General features: G+C 36.8%; 1 protein-coding gene across 5 annotated transcripts; it reads left to right on the top strand.

Annotated features, from left to right (window-relative positions):
• The first annotated feature begins 17 nt into the window (after positions 1-17).
• STRADB (STE20 related adaptor beta) lies at positions 18-20,977 on the top strand. Of its 5 annotated transcripts, none has more exons than XM_032637155.1 (12): positions 44-254; positions 3,279-3,375; positions 6,354-6,434; positions 11,334-11,433; positions 14,503-14,624; positions 15,712-15,820; positions 16,688-16,811; positions 17,902-18,073; positions 18,371-18,475; positions 18,635-18,879; positions 19,580-19,622; positions 20,130-20,977. In XM_032637155.1, the coding sequence occupies exons 2-12, from the start codon at positions 3,364-3,366 to the stop codon at positions 20,271-20,273; spliced, it is 1,257 nt and encodes a 418-aa protein (XP_032493046.1). In that variant the 5' UTR covers positions 44-254; positions 3,279-3,363; the 3' UTR covers positions 20,274-20,977. The 5 variants fall into 5 exon arrangements, with proteins under 5 accessions (XP_032493050.1, XP_032493046.1, XP_032493048.1 ...); XM_032637157.1 differs by having other exon boundaries at positions 57-254; positions 20,186-20,977; XM_032637158.1 differs by having other exon boundaries at positions 57-254; positions 20,106-20,977.
• The last annotated feature ends 2,496 nt before the right edge of the window (positions 20,978-23,473 follow it).

Below are 23,473 nucleotides of genomic sequence, written 5' to 3'. Positions count from 1 at the left end.
CGGGGGCGGGGCGGGGCGGGGGCGGGGCCGCGACCCTGGGGCCAGGGTGGGGCGAGCCCAGTGCCGGAGGGCTGCTGGGGGTTGGGGCAGAATTCCAGGCCCACAGTGCCAGACGGGTCTCGCCGCCGTCCTGGCTCCGCGGCTTGTGCCGCGAGCGGGCCTTACGCGCTCGCTTTGCCGCTGGGCGGGCCTGGCGCCCGGGACCCGCACCGCTGGCCGCCTGAGGAGAGCCGCTGGCCGCAGTCGCCGCCAGGGTAATGAGGGGAGGCAGGGCTGGGGAGGGAAAGGGCTACGGGCTGGTCGCGAAGTGAGAGAGTGCGGCTCCGCCAGCGCTCGCCTACGGAAGCTCGAGGCTAGAACTCGCCGCCCCGCTTCCAGCCTGAGCCCGGGAGGCCGACGGAGCCGTGGCGGGAGTCCGGCTCGGCGTCGCGAGCGGCCCCTGAGTGCCGCGCGGCTCCGGCTCGGCCCGGCGTCCCGGGCCGCGTGGCGGCCGAGGTACCTGCGTGCGGCGTAGGCGGTGCCTGCTGGGGTCGGCGGTGCCAGGTGCGCGGGCCCAGCTGCCCGCGCCCCCCCCCACCCCCTGCCGCTGTCACCTTTGGCCGCACTCACAGGCACGCAGAGTCTCCAGACCCAAGGTGCCCTCCGGCCCGGCTCTGTGTGCCGCCTTCTGCGAGTTCGCTGCAAAGTCCCCCAAAGCAGGACTCGGAAGGAAGCTTTTACGTAATTGAACGCTCAAGCCGCGTTTCTTCCTCGGTATTTAAGTTCAACGTTGTGTTTTTCCTTCGTGGATTTGTTGTGTCGCGTACCTTTTTCCTCGATTGGAATTGGTGACAGCGCCTATCTAGGATAGAGCCTGGCACACAGTAGGCGCTTAGTAAATATTTTTTGAAATCCTGAGTCACGATGCTAAGTTTGGAAATTCTTCCGAGTTGTGCGTGGCTATAATTTTTAAGATTTTATGGGTTCCCAAGATAACTTTGAAAATTACAGTAATTTTAAAGCTCCGCAAAGAGTTAAATCTGGCTTTTTTGCATTCCCTGTAACAAGGGCCTCTGGTGATGCTTAAATTAACTCAAAACCCGAGTTCTGTAATTTAGATGCGCCTTCCGATTGTCGCAGAAAGTGTTAACCTTTCAGATTAAAGCTTTCGGAGGAACCATTCCATTTTAGAACAAATTTAAATTATTTAGAAAGCTTTATTTTAATTCTCTTTTTAGAGATAATTGCGAGGGACCACACTGATGTACTTGTAAATACATTTAGAAATACAAGTCTCAAGTATGAATTTTTGAAAAGGGTTTATGTTCATACCTAGTGAAAGAGCACGCAGGAGAAAATTATGACGGCAGACCTATACCCCGCCCTCCAGCGACCCCCAGCCCCGTCTCTTGGCGGGGGCAGCTGTTGCCTTGACCTCAAAATGTCTCATAAAAGTATCTCTTAATAGTCTGTCACATCTAAGCAAAATCCTCTGGGATTAAGCCATGCGCGTGGGCAACCCCTTTAGTACTGACAATTCTCACAGATTGTGTCTGCTTCTTATGAGTTTTTCTAAAAAATAGATAATGTAATGGAGTTTAAAGGTTTTTTTGTTGTTGTTTAAGAAAGAGCTTAACTGATATTACACAGAAAGAGCAAGAAATAAATTCCTGAGAACCAGGAAATTCAGTTAATCACGACATCCCTGATCTTTCTGCTTGTAGGAATGTATGCTCCAAGTGGTCAGGGCCTTGTCTGCCTCGATCACTAGTGAGTGTCCCCAGTGCCCAGCACAGTGCCTGACCCATAGCAGCCATTCATTAAACACTTGTGGGATGAATACTTGACCGGTTCAGGTAACAGGGTAATTACTTTCTACATGCTTGTAGTTTCTTCATTTACTTGGATATTTCCTTAGAATAGATTACTAGAAGTGAGAATTTTACAGGGTCAAAGGGATGAACATTTTTATAGTTATCAAAACATTGCCAACTTACTTTCCAAATGAGTCCTACCATTTGGTACCTTTCAGAGCATCTTCTCAAGCTCTTCTTGATACAGTATTTGGTAGTTCTGAGCACTTTCAGATAAAGTATTTCATTGATCCGAATCACCCTGGAAAGTGAGCAGGGCAGGTTTTGCATTACCTCTTTTGTAACACAGCAAACACCAGTGCCTTAAATTGATGGTAATGAATGGCAGGTGACAAAAATAAACCATTCCGGGTTTTTTTCTTCTTCCCATTCTCTTCCTTTGGTTTGTAGTGAATATCCTGAATAAATTGACATCTTTTCTTAGCAATAAAATTGGATGCTGCTGTATAATATCTATGGTTTACAAAAGCTTTTTCTTTCTAATTTTGTTCAGATGTTTGCAGGTGCCTTGATCAAACTTGGGGACTTCATTAAAATGAAATAATGAACCACAATTTAGGTGAAAGAGATACTGGGTAGGTGTAAGGGAATACCCAGCACTAGCAAGTTTCGAACATTGCCACCCTTTCTATTAGGAAAGATTTGGAAACTTTTGGTGGTGCTTTTGTAGCTCCTTCAATCTGAATAAGTTACTATTTTAAACCTCTGCATCTTTTGGAGCCCTCATAAACTATTGAGATTAATACTCCATCAGTGAAAGTGGACAGGAATTATTTGTGTAATAATCTGCATATCTTTCCTATCTGTCAATAAATTCCAAGAAGAATGGAAATGAGAACTAAGAATCATAAAAAATATTCAACCTACAGAAAATATTATTTTCACATGAAAACTGAAAAAAAAATCTTTTTTTAAACATGGCAAGAAGAAAATGTAATTCCTACTCTGTTGCTAATCTTGACTCTTTCCCATATTTGCTGGTCAGTTACCCTAGATGATTTAATAGGTAATTAATCGGATAAGGAAGCTTTGGAAGATTCAAAGTTTACTTCTAAGTAGAACCATTGGAAATTCTTGGGCATCATTTGTATTAAAAGTGGGTCCAACATTACCTTTCTGTATTGTTTTTACATTTGCTTAGGGTTCTGTAAAAAAGTAGTATAGAAAAGATGAGGAAGAAGAGATGCAGGTTTATTGAGGCTTTGGAAATATTCAGAACCTCCTTTGAACTTCACCTTTCTGTTGTGATGTCAGATCCCAAATAGTGTTCAGTAAACAGAAATGTTCTTTAAGGACACCTTTCAGGAATGTCTGTAGTCCTTGTGTCAAAGAATAGCTGCCCAAATAGTGGTGGGTTTATGGCAACTAGATCTTTAAGGCATTTGTATGTAAATATAAGTTATTTTGCTTCTGTTTTTATACTAGGATATTTCTGTATCTTGAAGATAAAGCAGAAATCTTCTTTGGAGTAGATGGACTCTTCTCACTTTCTGTGAACTAAAGCGATTCAATGTCTCTTTTGGTAAGTTTTTATAAGCGTGGATCTAATTTTGTGTCAATAGAGTAATTAGATGTTAGTGCAAAGCCCTAATAGGCATACTCTGATGGAATATTCTTAGGCTCTGAGATGTTATTTTGATCTGAAAGACTTCTGGTCTTTAAAAATTAGTTAAATTATCATTGAGTTTTTGTCTCTTTAAAAAAGAGCTTCTCCTATACTTCTCTGATATACTCCTTCTATTCCTTTGTCCCATACCCACTTTTCTCATACATTTACTGTCCTTAGACATTACTCTTCCATCCAGTTAGCTATGTCTTATCCTTTAAATCTTTCAAAAATCCCTTTGACAAATTTCCATCTGACTAAAGGCAAGCAAAATAGTATGAAAAATAAGCCCCTTGACTTAACAAGACAGGAAACATTAGGATCATTGTCTAATATGATGTATAGATACTAACGTGTTTTTTGTTTATATTAAGTCCATGGTATCTACTCTAGATTAAGTAGTTTTAGGACTTTCATTGTGTCTTATGTAGAATATAATACGTTATTTGAATATTTGAATTTCTTTTAAAAAGTGGTGGGTGCATTTGTATGATGATTTGTAATTTACAAATACTTTCATGTATTATAGCTCTCTCAGTCTTCAAAATTGTAAGCAGGGCAGGTGGTATAATCCTCATTTGGAGTTTGGCCCATGATTGCAAAGAATTAGAGCCAGGGCTCAAACTCACATCTGCCAATCCACTCTATCACTTGCCAAGTCTGAGAGGCAGAACTATGAAGTTAGGAGACTGTATTGTTAGTTATTTGGAAAATATATAATGCATTTACTTTATGTTTAAAGTAAAGTTTATCTACTTAAAAGGGGAGCTTTATATATCTGGAAAATACATTGAGGTGAAATATCTACCTCATTTTCTAAAGCAGGGATCAGCAAACTTTTTCTTTAGAGGGCCAGGTAGTATTTGTGTGCTATGTGATTAAGTTACTCTTGGAAAAAGCTGCCATAGGCAATATGTAAATAAATGCAAATGAATGTGTCTGTGTTTCCGTAAAATTTTATGCACTAAAACAGGTGGCGGGTCAGATTTGACTCGTGGACCATAGTTTGTTGACCCCTGCTCTAAAGGATTACTTAAGATTAACAATTTTATGTCAGTTTGTAGGTTGGATGAGATGTAAAAGGGCATTTCATAGATGGAGATACTGAGATTCAAAGGGCTGTATGGTTGCCCAGGGCTTCCAAATTTGGGGGAAAGGACATCTTACTTAATCTATTATTTCATAATTATGGATTTTTGGAAAAATAGAATTTGATAGGGTCATTTATATTTGTTCAGTTTGTTAATAATTTTACTTTGTATTCTTCTTGCAATGAAATATGTAGAATCCTTTGAATCAAAACATTCGTGTTTTCTCCTCAGTGAGATATTTGTGTAACTGAGATAAAGTTAATGTTTTTGCTTATGAAGGATTCTTCCTCATTCAAATTTTACCTCTATTTGACAGCTAAGAAGTGGTGTTTTCAAAGGAGCAGCAGGAATAAAATTCCAGACTCCCAGAAAGAAAGCAGGTGTTCAGCATAAACCATGTTGTTTGCCTAGACAGTTTAGGCACACCATGATCCATTCTTACCGGGGAATGGTGGGAACCCTCCCAAAATCCGAGTTCCTAGATACCAGCCAAGGGTCAACCTTGCAAACAGGCCTTTCCAAGGAGAGCAGTTTTAGGCCTGCTGACCCTTTCCCACACAATAGTATGAATGATTATTGTGAAGGATTCAGGGCAAATGTTGGAAAATATATGTAAATACCAAATATAATATATAAATGATGTAACTCGTGGCTGTTTTTTATATAAACAACAGTATTAAGTATCTTCAAAAACTTTTATTGTAATTTTTTTATTGTAAATTTTATTCACCCTACACAAACCAATAGAAACTTTGCAAAGGAAATGATTCTACAGCTATCTTGACACTGTTAGCTCCTGTTCTTCAGGGGCGAGTTTTACATAAAACGGTGGGGATATATGTCAAATTATTTTGGTAAGATTGATATGTACAGACTGTAGGAATTCAACTTAATCAGTAATTTAGGCTAACTGGGAAAATGATTAGTTTGATTAATGAGAAGTTCTGGCATATTTTAAGCTAAAGGAAGTTTGATTAAGTAAGTGACTGCAAAATAGACGTGGAAGGACTTGTCTTAAACACTCATTTGATATTATACTTTAATGTTCATATAAAAATGAATGTTCATAAGATGCTTGAAAATAATTAAAAGTCTCTTTCATACAATTTGTTTATACTTTTCTTTTAACATACCTTTTCTTCCTAAATAAGTATAACATCAGCTTCACGCCACTAACGTGTGTAGGTGTTACATTTCTTTATTGACAATATGTGATAACAGAACACTGAGTTGAAATGCAGGAAAATGTAAATTGTGATAATGGAACTAAGTCTCTTAATTTGATTTGAGTTGGTTAGAGATGTTTATCACCTTACGGAACAAAATTGGTTCCAAGTATTGATATATTCAATGTGTGGTTTAATGTGGATAAACATGGTTCCCACACTTAAGGGAAAAAGAAAATCTGAGGATCAAGATAAAAATAATATGATGAGCATAGCAGAATATATCTCTAGCTAAATATTCAGAAAAACACTGCAAAGATTGCGAAAGGGTTAAAAATTAACACCAGCAGTAAAAATGAATTGCTGTTACTACCTCCAGGGTAGAGGGCAAGAATCAGAGCTAGCGCCAAGTAAAATTATAGCAGATATGAAATTTGTCTTCTGCATACCCAGCTGCTTCTCCATTCTCTCCCATACTGTCTACCTCCACAGTATGAATCCTGGCTCCAGTTCAGGTTCCTGCACGTTGCCCTTTCTCTCTGCTCCTCATCCCAGTCAACAGACTTTTTTGTATCCACATGCCACCCTTATCTTGTGACTTATTTTTCACTTATTTAGTGTATTTCTGAATTTACAGGATTGTTTCTGCACTTCACGAACACAAGTTGAATCACTCAGACCTGAAAAGCAGTCTGAAACCAGTACCCATCAAAACTTGGTAAGAAAATGGTTAAGTACAATTAATACTCCTCTTTTGCCTTCTGTGACACCATTTTACAGAATATAATTTCTGGTTCTCCTGTATCTCTTTTTCTTTACTTCTTTCTTCTTTCACTTTTCTTCTTTTACTGTTTCTTCTTCCTCTACATAAGCTATTCTCCAGAAGTCTGTAATTGGCCTCTGCTCTTCTGCCTAAACAGACTCTCCCTAAGCAGTCTTACTGGCTCCTGTGGTTTCAGTTGCTCAGATTTCAGATTGTCTGGAGCTACCTGAGGTTTTCCTTTAGGTTGTGAGGGGACCCTGTCATCAGGTAGGACTGATGATTCTTAAGTTTTTACCTGCAACTTTGGACTCTCTCCTGGGCACCAGATGAGTCTGTAGAATTCCTCTGGTTAGAGTTTTCAAAGGCATCTCTGTGCAGTTTGAGTAAAACCTTAATCTCTCAAAACTTCACTGACCTATTGAATTTCCTGCTTTGGCAAATGAAAATCCATCTACTAAATCACCCTAACTAGAAACTTTGGAGTTGTTCTCACACTGCCTCTTCCTCTGCCCTCACATCTAGTTACACACCAAGTCTTACGGATCTGTCTCTGAAATGCCCTTGAGTCCATCCCCTCCTTCACCTGATCACTGCTGCTACTCAAATCTCATCATCTCTCACCTGGACTGTTGCAGGTAAACACATTGCCTCTAGTTTCCTAGACACACATATAACCTCCTCTCCGACTCAGATCAGTATTCAACACTGTTACCAATACAGACCTGTTTGTGCCACTTTCCAGCTTTAAAATTGCCATTGGTTTCCTAAAGCGTATGGGATAAAGCCTAAACTTGTTAGGGTTTTATAAGGACTCTTAATGGTATGGAATATGTCTAATGTTTGAGTTTCATTTATTGCTACTGAGTCTTAGCACACACTTTTATTTCTGCTTGAGATACCCCTCTAAAATTCTTCCTCGTGCTTAAAGAGTTGGCTCAAGTATCACATCTCTGAAGCCTTTGCTCTTGTACCTTTATTTCTATTATGGTCCTACAGATCTTAGACATCCTCATAAAATGGCATTTACTATATTATCTCACAATGATTGATGTATATGTCTCTCCACATGATCCCCATAAAATAGGCATCCTGTCTTTTTTATCTTTATCATCCCTGGTCAATGCCTGATGTATTAAATAATATTTAAAGAAACATGCTGAGAAATAAATATTTTTCTGGGATCTTCCCCTCTAAATCTCTTAATTTTCATTTTATATTATAATTATTTCTATAAAATAGAACCTGCCTTGCAGATACCTTAGTCCTACAAAATAGAGTTATCCCAGTTAATCCTATTTTTAAATTTATTCTGACCTTATCTTCAATTGTCATCATTTTTGTCATTTCGCTTTTTACTCGCTAATACTGTAAAGTCTTCTAGTTACGTACCTTGTTGTACAATAGGATATAGTATCCAATCCTAGTTTTCATTCAAGTATTACCCTTCAGACAGGTAGTGTTTAGAAAGTAAAGTGTCTGTTGTTGACTCCTTGCTTTTACCAAGAGAGTGGCCTAGAACTCAGGAAATTTCCACAAGTGCTGCTTTTTTTGCGGGAGGGGTTATTGTGCTAGGTACACATAACATAAAATTTACCATCTTAACCATTTTAAAGTGTACAGTTCAGTGGCATCAAATACATTCATAATATTGTACGACCATCACCACCATTCATCTCTGTAACTCTTTTCATCTTGTAAAACTGAAACTCTGTACCTATTAAACAGTAGCTCCTCCTTCCCTTATAATTCCCTTGCCTCTTGGAAACCACAATTCTAGTTTCTGTCTCTGATCTTTGACTACTCTAAGTACCAGTATAAGTGGAATCATACTGTATTTGTTATTTTGTGACTGAGATTTTTCACTTAGCATAATGTCCTCAAGGTTCACTAGTGTTGCAGCATACTGCAGAATTTCCTTACTTTTTAAGGTTGAATGATATTCCATTATATGTATATACTACATTTTGCTTATTCATTCATCTGTTGGTGGACACTTGGGTTGCATCCACATTGTAGCTATTGTGAATAGTGCTGCTATGAACATGGGAGTACAAATTTCTCTTTGAGACCCTGATTTCAATTCTTTTAGGTATATACCCAGAAGTGGAACTGCTGTATCCTATGGTAATTCTATTTAAATTTTTTGAGGAATGACCATACTGTTTTCAACAGTGGCTGTACCATTTTACATTCCCACCAGCAGAGCACAAGAGTTCCAGTTTCTCTACATCCTCTCCGATACTCATTTTCTGCTTTTTTGATAACAGCCATCATAAAGGGTGTGAGGTGGTATATCGTTGTAGTTTTGATTTGCATTTCCCTAATGATTAGTGATGCTGAGCACTTTTTTCATGTGTTTATTGATCACATACATGTATTCTGTGGAGAATGTCTATTCAAAGTCCTTTGCCCATTTTTTAATTGGGTTGTTTGTTTTTTGTTATCGAATTTTAGTTCTCTCTATATTCTGGGTATTAACATCTTATCAGAAGTATGACCTACAAATATTTTCTTGATCCATTTTGAGTTAATTTTTGTATAGGTAAGGGTCCGACTTCATTCTTTTGCATCTGGATATCCAATTTTCTCAGCACCATTTGTTGAAAATACTGTCCTAGCTCCATTGAATGGTCTTGGCACACTTGTCAAAAGTCATTTGACCATATATGTGAGGGTTTGTTTCTGGGCTCTTTATTCTGTTCTCTTGCTCTATATGTCTGTCTTTGTGTCAACACCACACTGTTTTAGTTACTGTAGCTTTGTAGTAAGTTTTGAAAGCAGGAAGAGTGAGTCCTCCAATTTTGTTCCTTTTTCAACATTGTTTTTGCTATTCAGGATCCCTTGAGATTTTAATAATACTAAGTCTTCCAATCTTTGAACATGAGGTATGTTTCCATTCAGTTATGTCTTCTTTAATTTCTCTCAGCAATGTTTTGTAGTTTCCATTGTACAAGTCTTTCACTACCTTGGTTAAGTTAATTTCTAAGTATTTTATTCTTTTTGGTGCTATTGTAAATGGTATTGTTTTCATGACTTTTTTCCCAGATTATTATTCATTAACCAGGTCTTCTGAATTTTTAGTTCAAAAAGTTATTAAAAAGTTGGACAAGGACAAGGACCCTGCCATGATTTTTGCTTTCTAATTCTCTAACTAGTCATGAAATCAAAAAGAGAAGTGAGGTTAGTTTTAAGATGATTTACTCTTAGTAAACCTATATTGTCTCCTTGTGATTACCGTGTTGTTTTCTTAAATGTCCATAACTTGTTTGTGTAGTGATTTGATACCAGACCTTACTGGGCAACAGCATCAAGCTTGCCCCTTTATCCTTTTTTCTCTTTTTTGAAAATTGAGTCAATGTTTGACCATTTCCATTCGGGTTTCTCATCTGAGTTTTACTATATTTGCATTCTTAATATCCTAGATGTAATTGTCTTTGGTTTGGAGGTTTGGACCTATTTAAAACAACCTGTTTTGAGCTTCAGCTACTTAATTATAATCTAAGTGCTTCTAGTTTAAAGAAGACTATTTCCCTGATGGAGTTGAGGGAAGCGAAGTGGAGGTTGATTAGCCTTATTTCAATCCATCATCTGGTAACCTGATGCCATTTTTTTCAAGCAGTGAACTGTAAGCCTCAGTTCATTCTGTGCTCTAGCCTTCCTGGCAGACTTATAGCTTATCACTTTAAACAGTTTTTAAACTGCTATATGCTCTTCTTTCTCTCTCTTATATGTGTTCTTTAAATCTGAGTTTAAGACTACTTGTTTTAAAGAAATTGCATTGATTTATTTAGATTTCTTTCTTCATTGGGATTATTTCCAATCGTATGGTAGAATTTCTTTTTATAGCCTTTCATCTCTCTTGCAGATTATTCACCTTTTACCATGAGCTTACAATTATATTTTTCTGCTCTCTTAAAAGCTTGGGGAACATGTAGAATCAAATGTAAAAAATAGTTAGCAGAATTCCTAGTAAATAGTAATGTCATTCCTAACTCCCTTCTTCCTTCTCTTTACCTTGGAGGTAGTAACGAGATTCTTGCCACCTGCTGGTGCCTGTAAAGGCTGCTAAGTGCCTTTGGAGTACTGGTGTCCTTTTAGAGATCCTCATGGCTATCATATGATGCCAGTGGTGTTGGCCTCTTCTTTCTCCTGTGTGCATGTTGTTTCAGTGCCACTGGGATCTGGTGCAAACCTAGCACTCTGACTCCATAGTATCCCGTGAAAGGCCATAGTGGTACATGGTCATTAACTCAGGACTTCTGTACCCTATCTCTGTTCTCCCATCTCTTGAGGCTTATTTTTCTTTCTGACCTCCCTTCTGATTCATCTCATCTTTGAAAAACTTCTTCAGCTTCTTTGAATAGGTTTTAGTATGGAAATTGTTCCTTGACTGTTAACACCTCCATTAGCTGAGCAGATACATGTATGTGTAATGATTGTAACTGACAACCACTTGAAGTAAGAGCACCAGAATAGAATATTCCTCATAGGTCCTTTCATTTCTTCCCTTGATATATTTATTAGATACCCTGAAGAGTCAACAGCCATTCTTAGCAACTCCTAAGAATGCTTCCTGGAAATTGTGCTGAAAAGTATTCTTCACTATCTGTAAATCTGTTTTTCTAGCCCTCTCCCCCTTCACAGGCTGATAGCTTTATAACTAGCATCCCTTATTAGCTGTTGTAAATACTTTTTGGATCTTAAAGTCTCTTAAGCCACCTTTTCAGTGCCTTCTTAATGAGCACTTGTGTGTTTGAAAAGACAATATCAGTATTTTACATTGGAGTAGGGGACCAAATTGGGGCACCAAAAAGTTTATACCTATTTTGTTTTCATATTTTTAAAACAATGCAGGTTGATGAGCCAACCCTTTCCTTGTTGCCTCCATCCACTAGAGCCAGTGAAGTTATCTGTTCCACCAACGTTTCTCACTATGAACTCCAAGTGGAAATAGGTAATCATTCTGGATTGCACATAATTGACTCATCATTGTTAGAAATGAAATTGATGACAAAAAGATTACTTTGTAAGCAGGTCTCTCTTGTTACCCACAGCATAAAACTAAATGTTAATTGTCTCAGTCAAACGGATCTGTTAATTTTATCTGTCCTAAAACAGTAGCCCAGATTTTTTTCAAGATTACCTTCTAGAATTTTTACTTTTTCACTGAAATACTTGTAGAGGAGGAAGACACTAAATAATCTAAGCATTTGTTATTTGTATCTTTATTTTGGGGAACTTCTGATCATTTGATTTAAACCAAATCATGTAAATCTTTTCAGTTACAGTCCTTTAACCAAATTACTTTCTTTTAACTTAAAACCTTGCCTAAAATCCCATTCGTAGTAGAAACTTTTTTCAGTTAAGTTTGGAACTGGCTGAGTTATTGTTTTTAGCCTTATACCTGTGAAAAGTTGCTCTGAGTATTCAGAAACATCTCTTAAATAATACAAAGAGATACTATCTTAGGTGCTAGGAATATAAAGCCATGTAAAACACTTGAGGAGTTCACATCCTCTCTGGGAAGACGAACATGAAAGATAGCTTTGTCTTATGCACTGGAAGGTACTATAGTAAAGATGTGCAAATGTTATGGGAACAGAGAAGATGGAGCATTCACCTGTGCAACTCGACTCTTCTAGGAGTCAGGGAAGATAGCAAAAGGGCTGGATCCTGAAGCATGAGGAAAAGTTTACTAAATATTCTAGTCAGGGTTTTTATTCAAACAACAAAAAACAGTCCTGACTACTTAAACTAAGAGAATTTTTTGAACAGTTTTGCTAACTCACAGAATCATTGGCTAGAGAAATGGGCTTGGAATAAACCAAGAGAAACTATGTGACTAGAACTGTAGCCTGGGTCAGAGCATAAGAGCAGCCTAGTTAATGTACACTAGTAGGGTACTTTAACCCCACTAGATGATGTTGGGCCCCACTGGTGAGTTCCAACTTAACTGAAAAAAGTTTCTACTAAAAATGGGATTTTAGGTAAGGTTTTAAGTTTTAAGTGTGAGTTCTGACTGCCTCTGCTTCTTTTGTCACTCACTTCATCCTCCATTGACCAAGCTTATGTCATTGACCCTCCCATGCCCAGGTCAAGGTGACCAAAAGAGAAATAAGGATTTGACCTTTTCTAAAATAGCACTGGTGAAAAATGCTCCCAAATTAGAAAGGACTTTTCAGATGGTGTCAATCGAAAAAACGTAAAAACATAATTTACTCGAATAGGTGATTGAGGAAGGACTATCACATAGCTGCTCTGTGCCTAGACTCAGGAACATAGGGCGAGTAGGCAGTAGGAGTAGGTAAATCTGAAAAAGGAGGCTTGGAACCATTGTGAAAGACCTCATATGGGGTATATATATATAGAAGTTCAGACTCTGTCAGCCCTGCAACGTACCACGTTCATTACTCAGTGGATTTAAGGAAAGGTTTGGAATTTATCATCTCTACTAGAGAGACATTGTGGAATAGTAATGATGATAATAATAGCATCTAATCGGCATCAGGCTGAACATATTATATGTATTTTTTCATTTCACCCCATTAGCCCTCCCATTTTGCAGATGAGGATACTGAGGCTCTGAGAATTTAAGTAATAGTCATACACTTAGTGATTTGAAAGCAAACTCTTGTGACTGTCAGGTCTAAGCTCTCAGCTGCTGCACTGTAGTACCTTTCTTTTGATAAAATGTTGAATTTAGGAGGACAACTGGCAGCAGTTCCAGGCAGCAATCTGGAAGATACTGTATGTCAGGGATTTACAGCCAGAGTATCATCCTCATCACCTGAGTCTTTTTAAAAATTGCAGTGCCTATATCCCATCACAGACCTCCTGAATCAGAATTTCTGGTGAATGGGAACTAGGCACAGGCTTTTGAAGTAGTTCCGTCAGTAGTTTTGGTGCATGTCCTGATCGAGAATGCAGGGCATAGTGAGGAAGTCACTGCATCTATCCAGAGAACAAGGACAGGACTTGAGCTAAGGCAAGTGATGCTTGTTGCTGGGGAGGAAGGGATGAATTTCAGATTAACTGCATTTCAACAATAAAAGTGACAGAATTTGGTGACTGTGGAGAGAGGGAGGAAACTAACATTTATTAGGTGTCTATTAATAGATTACCATTCTAGGTGTTTTTAGTTTAAAAACCGACAACACCAAATGCTGGTGAGTATGTCAAGTCACTGCAGTACTTATACGTGGCTTGTGGGAATGCAAAGAGGTTCAGCCACTTTCAAAAACAGTTTGACCGCTTCTTATAAAGTTAAACGTACACAACCTAGCAATCCCACTTGCAGGCATTTGCCAAAGAGAAATGAAAACATATGTCTACTTAAAGAATGGTTTTGGCAGCTTTATTTGTAGTCACAAAAAACTGAAAACAACCGAAGTTTATCAATTTATGAATAGATAAAAATAAATTGTGGTATATACATATAATGGATTATTACTCTGCAATAGAGAGAAATTAACTACTGAAACACGGAAGAATCTCAAAAGCATTATACTAAGTGAAAGAAGCCAGACACAAAAAACTGCTATGATACTACTTACATGACAAACAAAAATCTCATCAGTGGTTGCCAGGGACTGGGAGTAGGGGATTGCTGAGTAACATTCCACTGTTTGAATGTAACAATTTGTTTATCAAGTCACAATACTAACCATTACAATAGGTGTGTAATAGTCTATTGTGTTTAATTCCTACTCCTCTATTTTGAGCATCTTTTCATGTGCTTGTTGGCCACTTCTGTGTCTTCTTTTGTGGCTTACCTATTTAATCTTCTGCCTAATTTTTAGTTGGGATGTCTGTCATTTATTATAGAGCTATAAGAGTTCTTTATATAGTACTCTGTGTGTAAGTCTTGTCAGGTATAAATATTGTTAATACTTTAAATCAGTGGCTTGCCTTCTCATTTTCTTAACAGTGTTTTCTTGAAGAGCCAAAATTTTTAATTTTGATGAAGTCCAGATTATCAGTTTTTTCCTTTCGTCATTAACACAAGTTTTACGTCTGATTATAGGAAGAGGATTTGACAACTTGACTTCCGTCCATCTCGCACGGCATACTCCTACAGGAACACTGGTCACTGTAAAAATTACAAATCTGGAAAACTGCACTGAAGAACGCCTGAAAGCTTTACAGGTAACAATACAAAAAAAAAAAAAGATACATTTAATTTAATGTCTATTTGAGGAGATTACACCTATAATTTTTTTTTCGCAAATTAGTAGTTCTGTTAGAGAAAGGTAGATTTCTTTCTTCTAATAAACATGCAATTACAGAAATGGAAAGAATACTTGGAAGCCAGATCCATGAAAGAGCAAATATATTCAAACTTTGGTAACTACTATAAGTTCCTTCAAATGAATATCATATTTGGAACACTGGTCTGGAATTTATTTAAATACCCTTCGTCAGTCCAGTCACAAATAATCGTATAGGAAAATAGAAAAAACAAAAGCAAACAGTTTCCTTTTCATCCAGCTAAGTAAAACTAGCTTCTGAATTGATAAATTTTAACAGATTGCATTTCAGGAATATTATAATACCATTTCAGTTGTCACTAATCATTTTTGATATAATGAGGGAAAGGATTTTGTTTTGATATTATCCCAATTTTTAAACTATTTATATGTGCACATGTATATTGCACAGAAGAAGACTGGAAGAAATTATACTGAAATGTTAACAGTGGTTCTATGATTTAATGTTAGAAGTGACTTTTATACTCATATTTTAATGTATTTTTTAAATGTTTCTATCATAAGAACACAGTATAGTTATTGACTGTGACCTCTGGCGTCAGACTGTCTAATAAGTTCACATCCTACTTTCATTAATTATGTGCTTTTGGACAAGTTTTCTAACTTGTTTCTAAGTATCCTCTTCTGTAAAATGGGAATTATAATGTCACATACTTTGTGTAGTGGTTGTGAGATTTAAAGACATGATAGCACTAAGAACAGTGCTTAGTACTAATAAGCTCCATTATTGGTGCTAATAAGCTGCCACTACTGCTGTTATCTTCATAATGAGGAAAAAGGTTGGGTTTTGGGGGTTTGTTTTATTATTTAAATCCACTTTATTGTTATTTACTTTTCCCTTCTTTTTTTTAAACATCTTTATTGGAGTATAATTTCTTTACACTGGTGTGTTAGTTTCTGCTTTGTAACAACGTGAATCAGCTAAAAAGGTTTTTAAATGTCTTGTCTCTGTGTTTCTATGCTAGAAAGCAGTGATTCTATCCCACTTTTTCCGGCATCCCAATATTACAACTTACTGGACTGTTTTCACTGTTGGCAGCTGGCTTTGGGTTATTTCTCCTTTTATGGCCTATGGTAAGAAAACTCATTTTAGGTAAAATAATTCATGGTTTAGCCTGGATGCTATAATTAAGGATGAGTGTGATCTTAGATTTATGATTCACTACTTTTAATTTATAAATCTGATGGCCGATTCTAGATTTCATGATATACTTTTATATCTGGTTCATGTTGAATTTTAGTTTTCAGAAAAAAAAGTAGAATGGGTCTCATGATCATTGAAATCACCACTGATTGCTTCTCCAAGAAGTCAGTCCTTTGAATGAGCTGTCTTTTTCCCTTCAGTTTCCTTCCTCTCTCTCAGTGGAGAGCTGCTGTTAGTCTTCAAGCAAAAGTAGTTTTTCTGCTTGTGCACACCATCCCTATCCTTGTTTCTCTGCGTTGTAAACTTATTTCACTGTATTGTAAACATCTGTGTGTGTACCTGTCTCCTTCACTGGATTTGAGCTTCTCGAGGGCAGGATCATGTATGTATTTTTCATTTTGGTATCCCCAGGTGCTCATAAGATACCTAGCACAAGTAGTGTTCAGTAGGTGTGTTGAATAAATAAATGAATGGATTCTAGAGCTTTGATTTTTAGGATAGCTTTTGTGAATTGCCTATGGATTTAAAATATATATGTTCTCACACAGTATGTATTATTTTAGTAATATTGAATATTGTTAATTCACTTTCCTAATCTCTAGCATGTCATTAGAAAGATTGGTGAAGGAAAATTACCTTGGCATAAAAAGTGGTTAGACTCTAAAATGTAACACGTGTGCATGCGAGCATGTGTGTGTATGTGTGTGTGTGTTTATGGTTGATAAGAACATTTAAAACATAGCTAGAAGCAAAATCACTTTCAGTGTTCATCTAAAGATTTCAGGGGTTTCTTTCAGGTTCAGCAAGTCAACTCTTGAGGACTTACTTTCCTGAAGGAATGAGTGAAACTTTAATAAGAAACATTCTCTTTGGAGCAGTGAGAGGGTTGAACTATCTGCATCAAAATGGCTGTATTCACAGGTATTTACTTATTTGTATTTTACAAAGTGCAAGAATTTGAGAGGAAGAAGTCCTTTAGGGAGCTTTTAGGAAGGAGCAGTTGAGTGTTAGAATGGAGGATAGGAAACTTGCAAATGAAAATTGAGGGAGGAAGGGACCAGTAGGTACAGTAGATGCTTACATTTTATAGTTCATTCACCAGAAATGTTCAGACCACCTCCTCTGTGCCAAGTGCTGTGCTCCGTGCTGGGATGGAGTGCCTGTCTTTGCACAGCTCAAGTCCCAATAATGAGGGTTACAAGAACCTATCTGTTTGGGGTATAAGCTGTGGGGAGAGGGATCCTAGTTAACTCTTGTGTTTTGTTTTTTCCTTAAGCAAATAAAGAGCTGCTTTATCTGCTTTTCAGTTTTATGTCATGTTTATGTCATATACAGATTGTAACTAAACCTTTGATTTCTTAAGTGTTCTGTAGCACTTTGAGATTATCATACTAAATATCAGTTCTCTTTTTGCCAAACTGTACATGCAGAAGTAATTGGCTGAATGTTAAAAACAATGCTGTTCTAAGATATATTGGGGCTTTGTTTTCCTTTTTAATTAAGTTGCTTTTAAATAAGCTTGTTTTCTTATTGTTTGTTTCACCTCAAAGCTTTTTTCTTACTGTTTGTTTGTTGCTTTTAAATAAGCTTGTTTTCTTATTGTTTGTTTCACCTCAAAGCTTTTTTCTTACTGTTTGTTTCTTAGCAGCATTCTGGTTAACTGAGGATTTCTAGCAGACAGTATTCTAATTAATCAAGGTTTTATTATACTTTACCAGACTATTGGCCATCCTGCTCTATTAGTTTCCAGTTTCCGTGTTTAGGATGAAAAACAAGGCTCTTTTATAATTTATTTGATGAAGGAAAATTTTACATTAGACATATCTTTATAAATTTTGTTAATACCATGAGAGGCTATCTTTTATTGGATAATATTGCATTTAACTTTAAATTATAACTTCTAAGGAGTATTTAATTTCCAAGGGAATACATGGATTTATTCTGACCAGATTTTTATCCTTTCTTCATTGGCCAGTTTCTTAGTATTTAGGATTGTTTCTTTTTGTTCTAGGAGTATTAAAGCCAGCCATATCCTCATTTCTGGTGATGGCCTAGTGACCCTCTCTGGCCTGTCCCATCTGCATAGTTTGGTTAAGCACGGACAGAAGCATAGGGCTGTGTATGATTTCCCACAGTTCAGCACATCAGTGCAGCCGTGGCTGAGTCCAGAACTACTGAGACAGGTCAGGTGTGGCCATTGCATTGGGTTGTCTATGCGTCTTAAGTGTCTTCTGAGTTTGACTAAAGGACAGTTGTGCCCTTATATTTGGATTGATGAAAGGCCTACTGCAAGACTTTTAAAATTCTTTCTTGTCAAAATTATTGTTAGGAATTTTTAAATGTATACCAAATATTAGGTATATCTTGATTTCTCATGAGTTTTTTCCATTATTATTCACCACCCTTTATCAAAAAAGCATATGTATGTAACTTTTTAAAGGGTATTTATACTAAAGGACTTCAAATTAATTGTTCTACAGGATTTACATGGATATAATGTAAAGTCAGATATTTACAGCGTTGGGATTACAGCATGTGAATTGGCCAGTGGGCAGGTACCTTTCCAGGACATGCACAGGACTCAGGTAAATGCTGCTAAAATCCCTGAACTACTTTCCTTCCCTTACATTCTATATAATTTCTTTTAAACATCTTTGCTGTAGACTCTTAGGACCTTTATTGTTGTTGTTATTGCTTTAATATTTTGCCTGAAAATGACTGAAGGAAATTTTTCTTTCTTTTAGATGTTGTTACAGAAACTGAAAGGTCCTCCTTATAGCCCATTGGATATCAGTATTTTCCCTCAGTCAGAATCCAGAATGAAAATTTCCCGATCAGGTGTAGACTCTGGGATTGGAGAAAGTGTACATGTCTCCAGTGGAACTCGCACAGTAAATAGTGACAGATTGCAAACACCGCCCTCAAAAACATTCTCTCCTGCCTTCCTTAGCCTGGTACAGCTCTGTTTGCAGCAAGACCCTGAGAAAAGGTAATATTGGTCACTTCTAAATAGCGTAAAACATCTGTGTCTTGTATTTTATAGAAGTTTTGTGAGATTTCCTTCTTGCCAAATTCAAATCTTTTATCAGTCTTCTCATCAAAAAACTATACAGTAGCCTAATCCAGAAAATACCAATGCTAAAAGCAAGTGGAGACAATGAGCAAATGGGAAGAATACTAGATTGGAAGTCAGAAGACTTGGGCTTCAGTCTCAGCTGTATCATTTCCTAACCAAGTCACCTTGTAAAAATCAGTTAATCTTTCTGGACGTTAATTACTGCACTTATGTTAAGACATTTTAGAAACTTCCAAGCAGTACAAGAGTGTTAGTTGCTGGTATTACAATAATTATTATCACAGATAACTAATGCGTTAGCATTTTGGAAATAAGGTGTGTGTCTTTTTAATCTTTTTTAAGCCGCTTAATGCCTAGTATAGTTCCTTATAATTAGTAAGTGCCTAATAAATGTTAAGTCACAGACTAATTGAAGGTTATCTCTAGAATTAATTCTGCCCATTAGTTAAGGTTGAAGCTAAGAATTGGGCTTCCTTACATACATTTTTTCCTTTTAATTTTTGTGTATTGAGTTTTATAGCTCTAAACCTAAGTTCTAACATAGTTTACACCCAAAAAATCTACATTCTAATATGAGGTCTTTTTTAAAATAATTTTTTCAAAAAAATTTCAGGCCATCAGCAAGCAGTTTATTATCCCATGTTTTCTTCAAACAGGTGAGCTGATCTATCTTTGTTGTCTAGATGTTTTTTAATACTATTAAAAAATCACATCATTTTGTTGGCTTAATGGGACAGTTTGGTTACTAAGATTCTTAATAATTTTCTTACAAGGTAAAGTTAAAAAGAAGAAAACGTTTTTGGTAGTTTAATTATAGACTTTCTAAAATATTTCCATTCTGCAAAACAAAATGAGTAAAGACAAACGGAATATCATCATGTGTTACTTTATCCTCAGTTTATATTTTGATTAACTTAGAGATATTTTATTTTTCTATATTGGCTAGAAATGATGTAAGGGCAAAATAATTCTGATAAAAGTCAGTTTATTTGGCTGTTACTTCTTGTTTTCGGATAACCAGAATCAAAGGCATGTTTAAGTGAAAATACCTAAAAACAATTTAAACACATTTAACGTGATTTCTTTAAAAGTTATTTTTTACTAAAAAAAACTAATGTATTGAATTTATGTACCAACAGCCTTATTTTGAGTTTCTTTAACAGATGAAGGAAGAAAGCCAGAGTTCAATACTTTCACTGTTGCCTCCTGCTTGTCACAGGCCATCAACAGCACCACCTCCAGTGTCACCTTGGACTGAGCCGGAATGGGATTTTCCTGATGAAAAAGATTCAAACTGGGAATTCTAGGGCTGCCAAACCCTTTTATGTCCTATATACTTGACACTTTCTCCCTGCTGCTTTTTCTTCTGTATTGCTAGGTACAAATACTAGAATTATACTTGAAAATACAGTTGGTGCACTGGAGAATCTATCATTTAAAACCACTCTGTTCAAAGGAGCATGAGGTTCTAGCCCCTTTGGTTAGCTCAGAGTGCTGTTATAACTCCAGGGAAACTTTGGAATTATTAATGTAACTACATTTAGTGTCATCTGTTCTCAAAATTTTTTCCCAAGCTGTGACTAACTATTCTTTTTGATCTCTCAGTATAATTTTTGAGCCAGTTAAATTTTTCAGCATTTTGCTGCCCTCGGGGGAATGAGCCCTCAGAGGACATTGCTTCCAAGTATATTTTTTACTTCCAGATTCTCTAGCCTTTTTAATCAGCTATTGTTAAACCAACAGGCTAGTTTATCCTGGCATCAAACCTGTTTTTGATAGAAGGGAAAATGTTTATACTTTCCCATTTTCATGTGTTAATACTTATGGTAATATCAAACTGAGCCTCACTCACATTAAATGATTCACTTGAAATATATAGAGAAGTTGTAATTTGCTTTTTTTTTTAATTGTTAAGGGGCTAAAGTAACACTTTTCTACTTATGTAAATTATAGATCCTAAATTCATGTGCCCCGTGGGAGCTCAATAAAGATTTATTCAATTGAGTTTATACTTAATAATTTTATTTGTGTGGTTTGACAAAGCTAAAACATACATTCTAATTTGTTTTGCCAAGGAAAGCTCTTTCTCAAACAGATTTATTTATATAACCTGTTGAATTGAGGACAGCCTGGTATTTGATTCAATGGAGGCAGATTTTCCAGCCCTTTATATGATTATTCTTGCCCTGTAGGAGATCCAACTTACAAGGACATAGAGAACTTAATAGTTTTACCTTATTAGCAAAAGAGATATGCTGTCTCAAAAAGAATATGTAGTTTGGACTGTGATAAGTTGGGATTTACCTCAATTGGTAGATTTTCTTTATTTGCACACTCTTATTTAACATTACATTAAAAATTATTTTGAAATGATTAAGACTTAAAAATGAAAACCAATGAGACAGTAATATATAGACTAATAGTCTGAAACACAAATCTTTTCATGTTTATTGGCCAGCCCCCCTCAAGGATATTTGGGTTACTCCATCAAGCAAGCCACAGACTTGCCAAGGTGGAGGAGAGAAAGGAGATGAGTGCCAGTGGAGGCACTGAGATTACCTGTAGTGGTGGGGGCTGTAGCTCATTCCACTAACCTCCTCCTCCTCATTTCCCCTCAGCAAGAGAAGCTCACAGGAACCACAGAGGAGGTGCTCTCAAATCTGTGTGGAGAGTCAATATGTGTACTGCAAAGCGGGACTGTGGAGGCCGGGAAACAGTGCCTCTCAGGTCCACTGTGTTAGGGTTCTCCAGAGAAGCTGAACCAGTGGATTTTTTTTTTTTTTCATGTATAGTTGATTTACAATGTTGTGTTAGTTTCAGGTGTACATCAAAGTGATATATATATATATATATATATATGTAGATATATATATATAGAGAGAGAGAGATATATGGATATAATCACATGTTCTTTTTCAGATTCTTTTCCATTATAGGTTATCAGATATTGAATATAGTTCCCTGTGCTATACAGTAGGTCCTTGTTGTTTATTTTATATACAGTAGTGTGTATCTGTTAATCCCGACTCCTAATTTATCCCTCCACCCACTTCCCCCTTTGATAACCATAAGTTTGTTTTCTGTGTTTGTTTCTGTTTTGTAAATAAGTTCATTTGTATCATATTTTAGATTCCACATATACATGATATCATATGATATTTGTCTTTCTGACTTACTTCACTTAGTATGATAATCCATACACACACACACACACACACACACACACACACAGAATAGAAAGTATTCCACTCAGCCATAACAAAGAATGAAATAATGCCATATGCAGCAACATGGATTTTATATATATATATATCACATCTTTTTTATCCATTCATGTCAGTGGAAACTTAGGTTGCTTCCATGTCTTGGCTATTGCAAATAGTACACTGGGGTGCATGTATCTTTTCAAATTAGAGTTTTCTCCAGGTATATGCCCAGGAGTGGAATTGCTGGATCATATGGTACCTCTATTTTTAGTTTTTTAAGGAACCTCCATACTATTCTCCATGGTGGCTGTACCAATTTACATTCCCACCAACAATGTAGCAGGGTTCATTTTTCTCCACACCCTCTCCAGCATTTGTTATTTGTAGACTTTTTAATGATGGCCATTCTGACTGGTGTGAGGTGATACCTCATTGTAGTTTTGATTTGCATTTCTCTAATAATTAGAAATGTGGAGCATCTTTTCATGTGCCTCTTTGCCATCTGATTGTCTTCTTTGGAGAAATGTCTATTTAGCTCGTCTGCCAATTTTTTGATTGGGTTATTTGCTTTTTTGATATTGAGCTGTATGAGCTCTTTGTATATTTGGACATTAAGCCCTTGTCAGTCATATTGTTTGCAAATATTTTCTCCCATTCTGTAGGTTGTCTTTTCATTTTGTTTATGGTTTCCTTTGCAGTGCAAAAACATATGTTTGACTAGGTCCCATTTGTTTGTTTATGCTTTTATTTCTTTTGCCTTGGGAAACTGACCTAAGAAACATTGCTATGATTTATGTCAGTGAATGTTTTGTGTATGTTCTTTTTAGGAGTTTTATGGTGTCATGTCTTATATAAGTCTTTAAGCCATTTTGAGTTTATTTTTGTGTATGGTGTGAGGGAGTGTACTAATTTCATTTATTTACATGCAGCTGTCCAGCTTTCCCAACACCACTTGCTGAAGAGACTGTCTTTTCTCCATTGTATATTGTTGCTTCTTTTGTCGAAGATTAATTGACCGTAGGTGTGTGGGTTTATTTCTGGGCTCTCTATTCTGTTCCATTGATCCATATGTCTGTTTTTGTGCCAATACCATGCTGTTTTGATTACTGTAGCTTTGTAGTGCTGTCTGAAGTCTGGGAGAGTCATGCCTCCAGCTTTGATCCTTTTCCTCAGGACTGCATTGGCAATTCTGGGTCTTTTATGGTTCCATATAAATTTTAGGATTATTTGTTCTAGTTCTGTGAAAAATGTCATGGGTAATTTGATAGGGTTCACATTAAATCTGTAGATTGCTTTGGGTA

This window comes from Phocoena sinus, chromosome 7, assembly GCF_008692025.1.
Source record: "Phocoena sinus isolate mPhoSin1 chromosome 7, mPhoSin1.pri, whole genome shotgun sequence".
Taxonomy (NCBI): domain Eukaryota; kingdom Metazoa; phylum Chordata; class Mammalia; order Artiodactyla; family Phocoenidae; genus Phocoena; species Phocoena sinus.
This window is presented reverse-complemented; position numbering and strand designations above follow the sequence as displayed.

What these genes read in the sequence shown, in the direction of transcription:
- STRADB (XM_032637155.1), top strand. An exon ending in TTCTCCTTTTATGGCCTATG is followed by an intron (nt 15,821 to 16,687) that starts GTAAGAAAACTC and finishes GGTTTCTTTCAG; the next exon opens with GTTCAGCAAGTCAACTCTTG. An exon ending in CAGCAAGACCCTGAGAAAAG is followed by an intron (nt 18,880 to 19,579) that starts GTAATATTGGTC and finishes AAAAAATTTCAG; the next exon opens with GCCATCAGCAAGCAGTTTAT.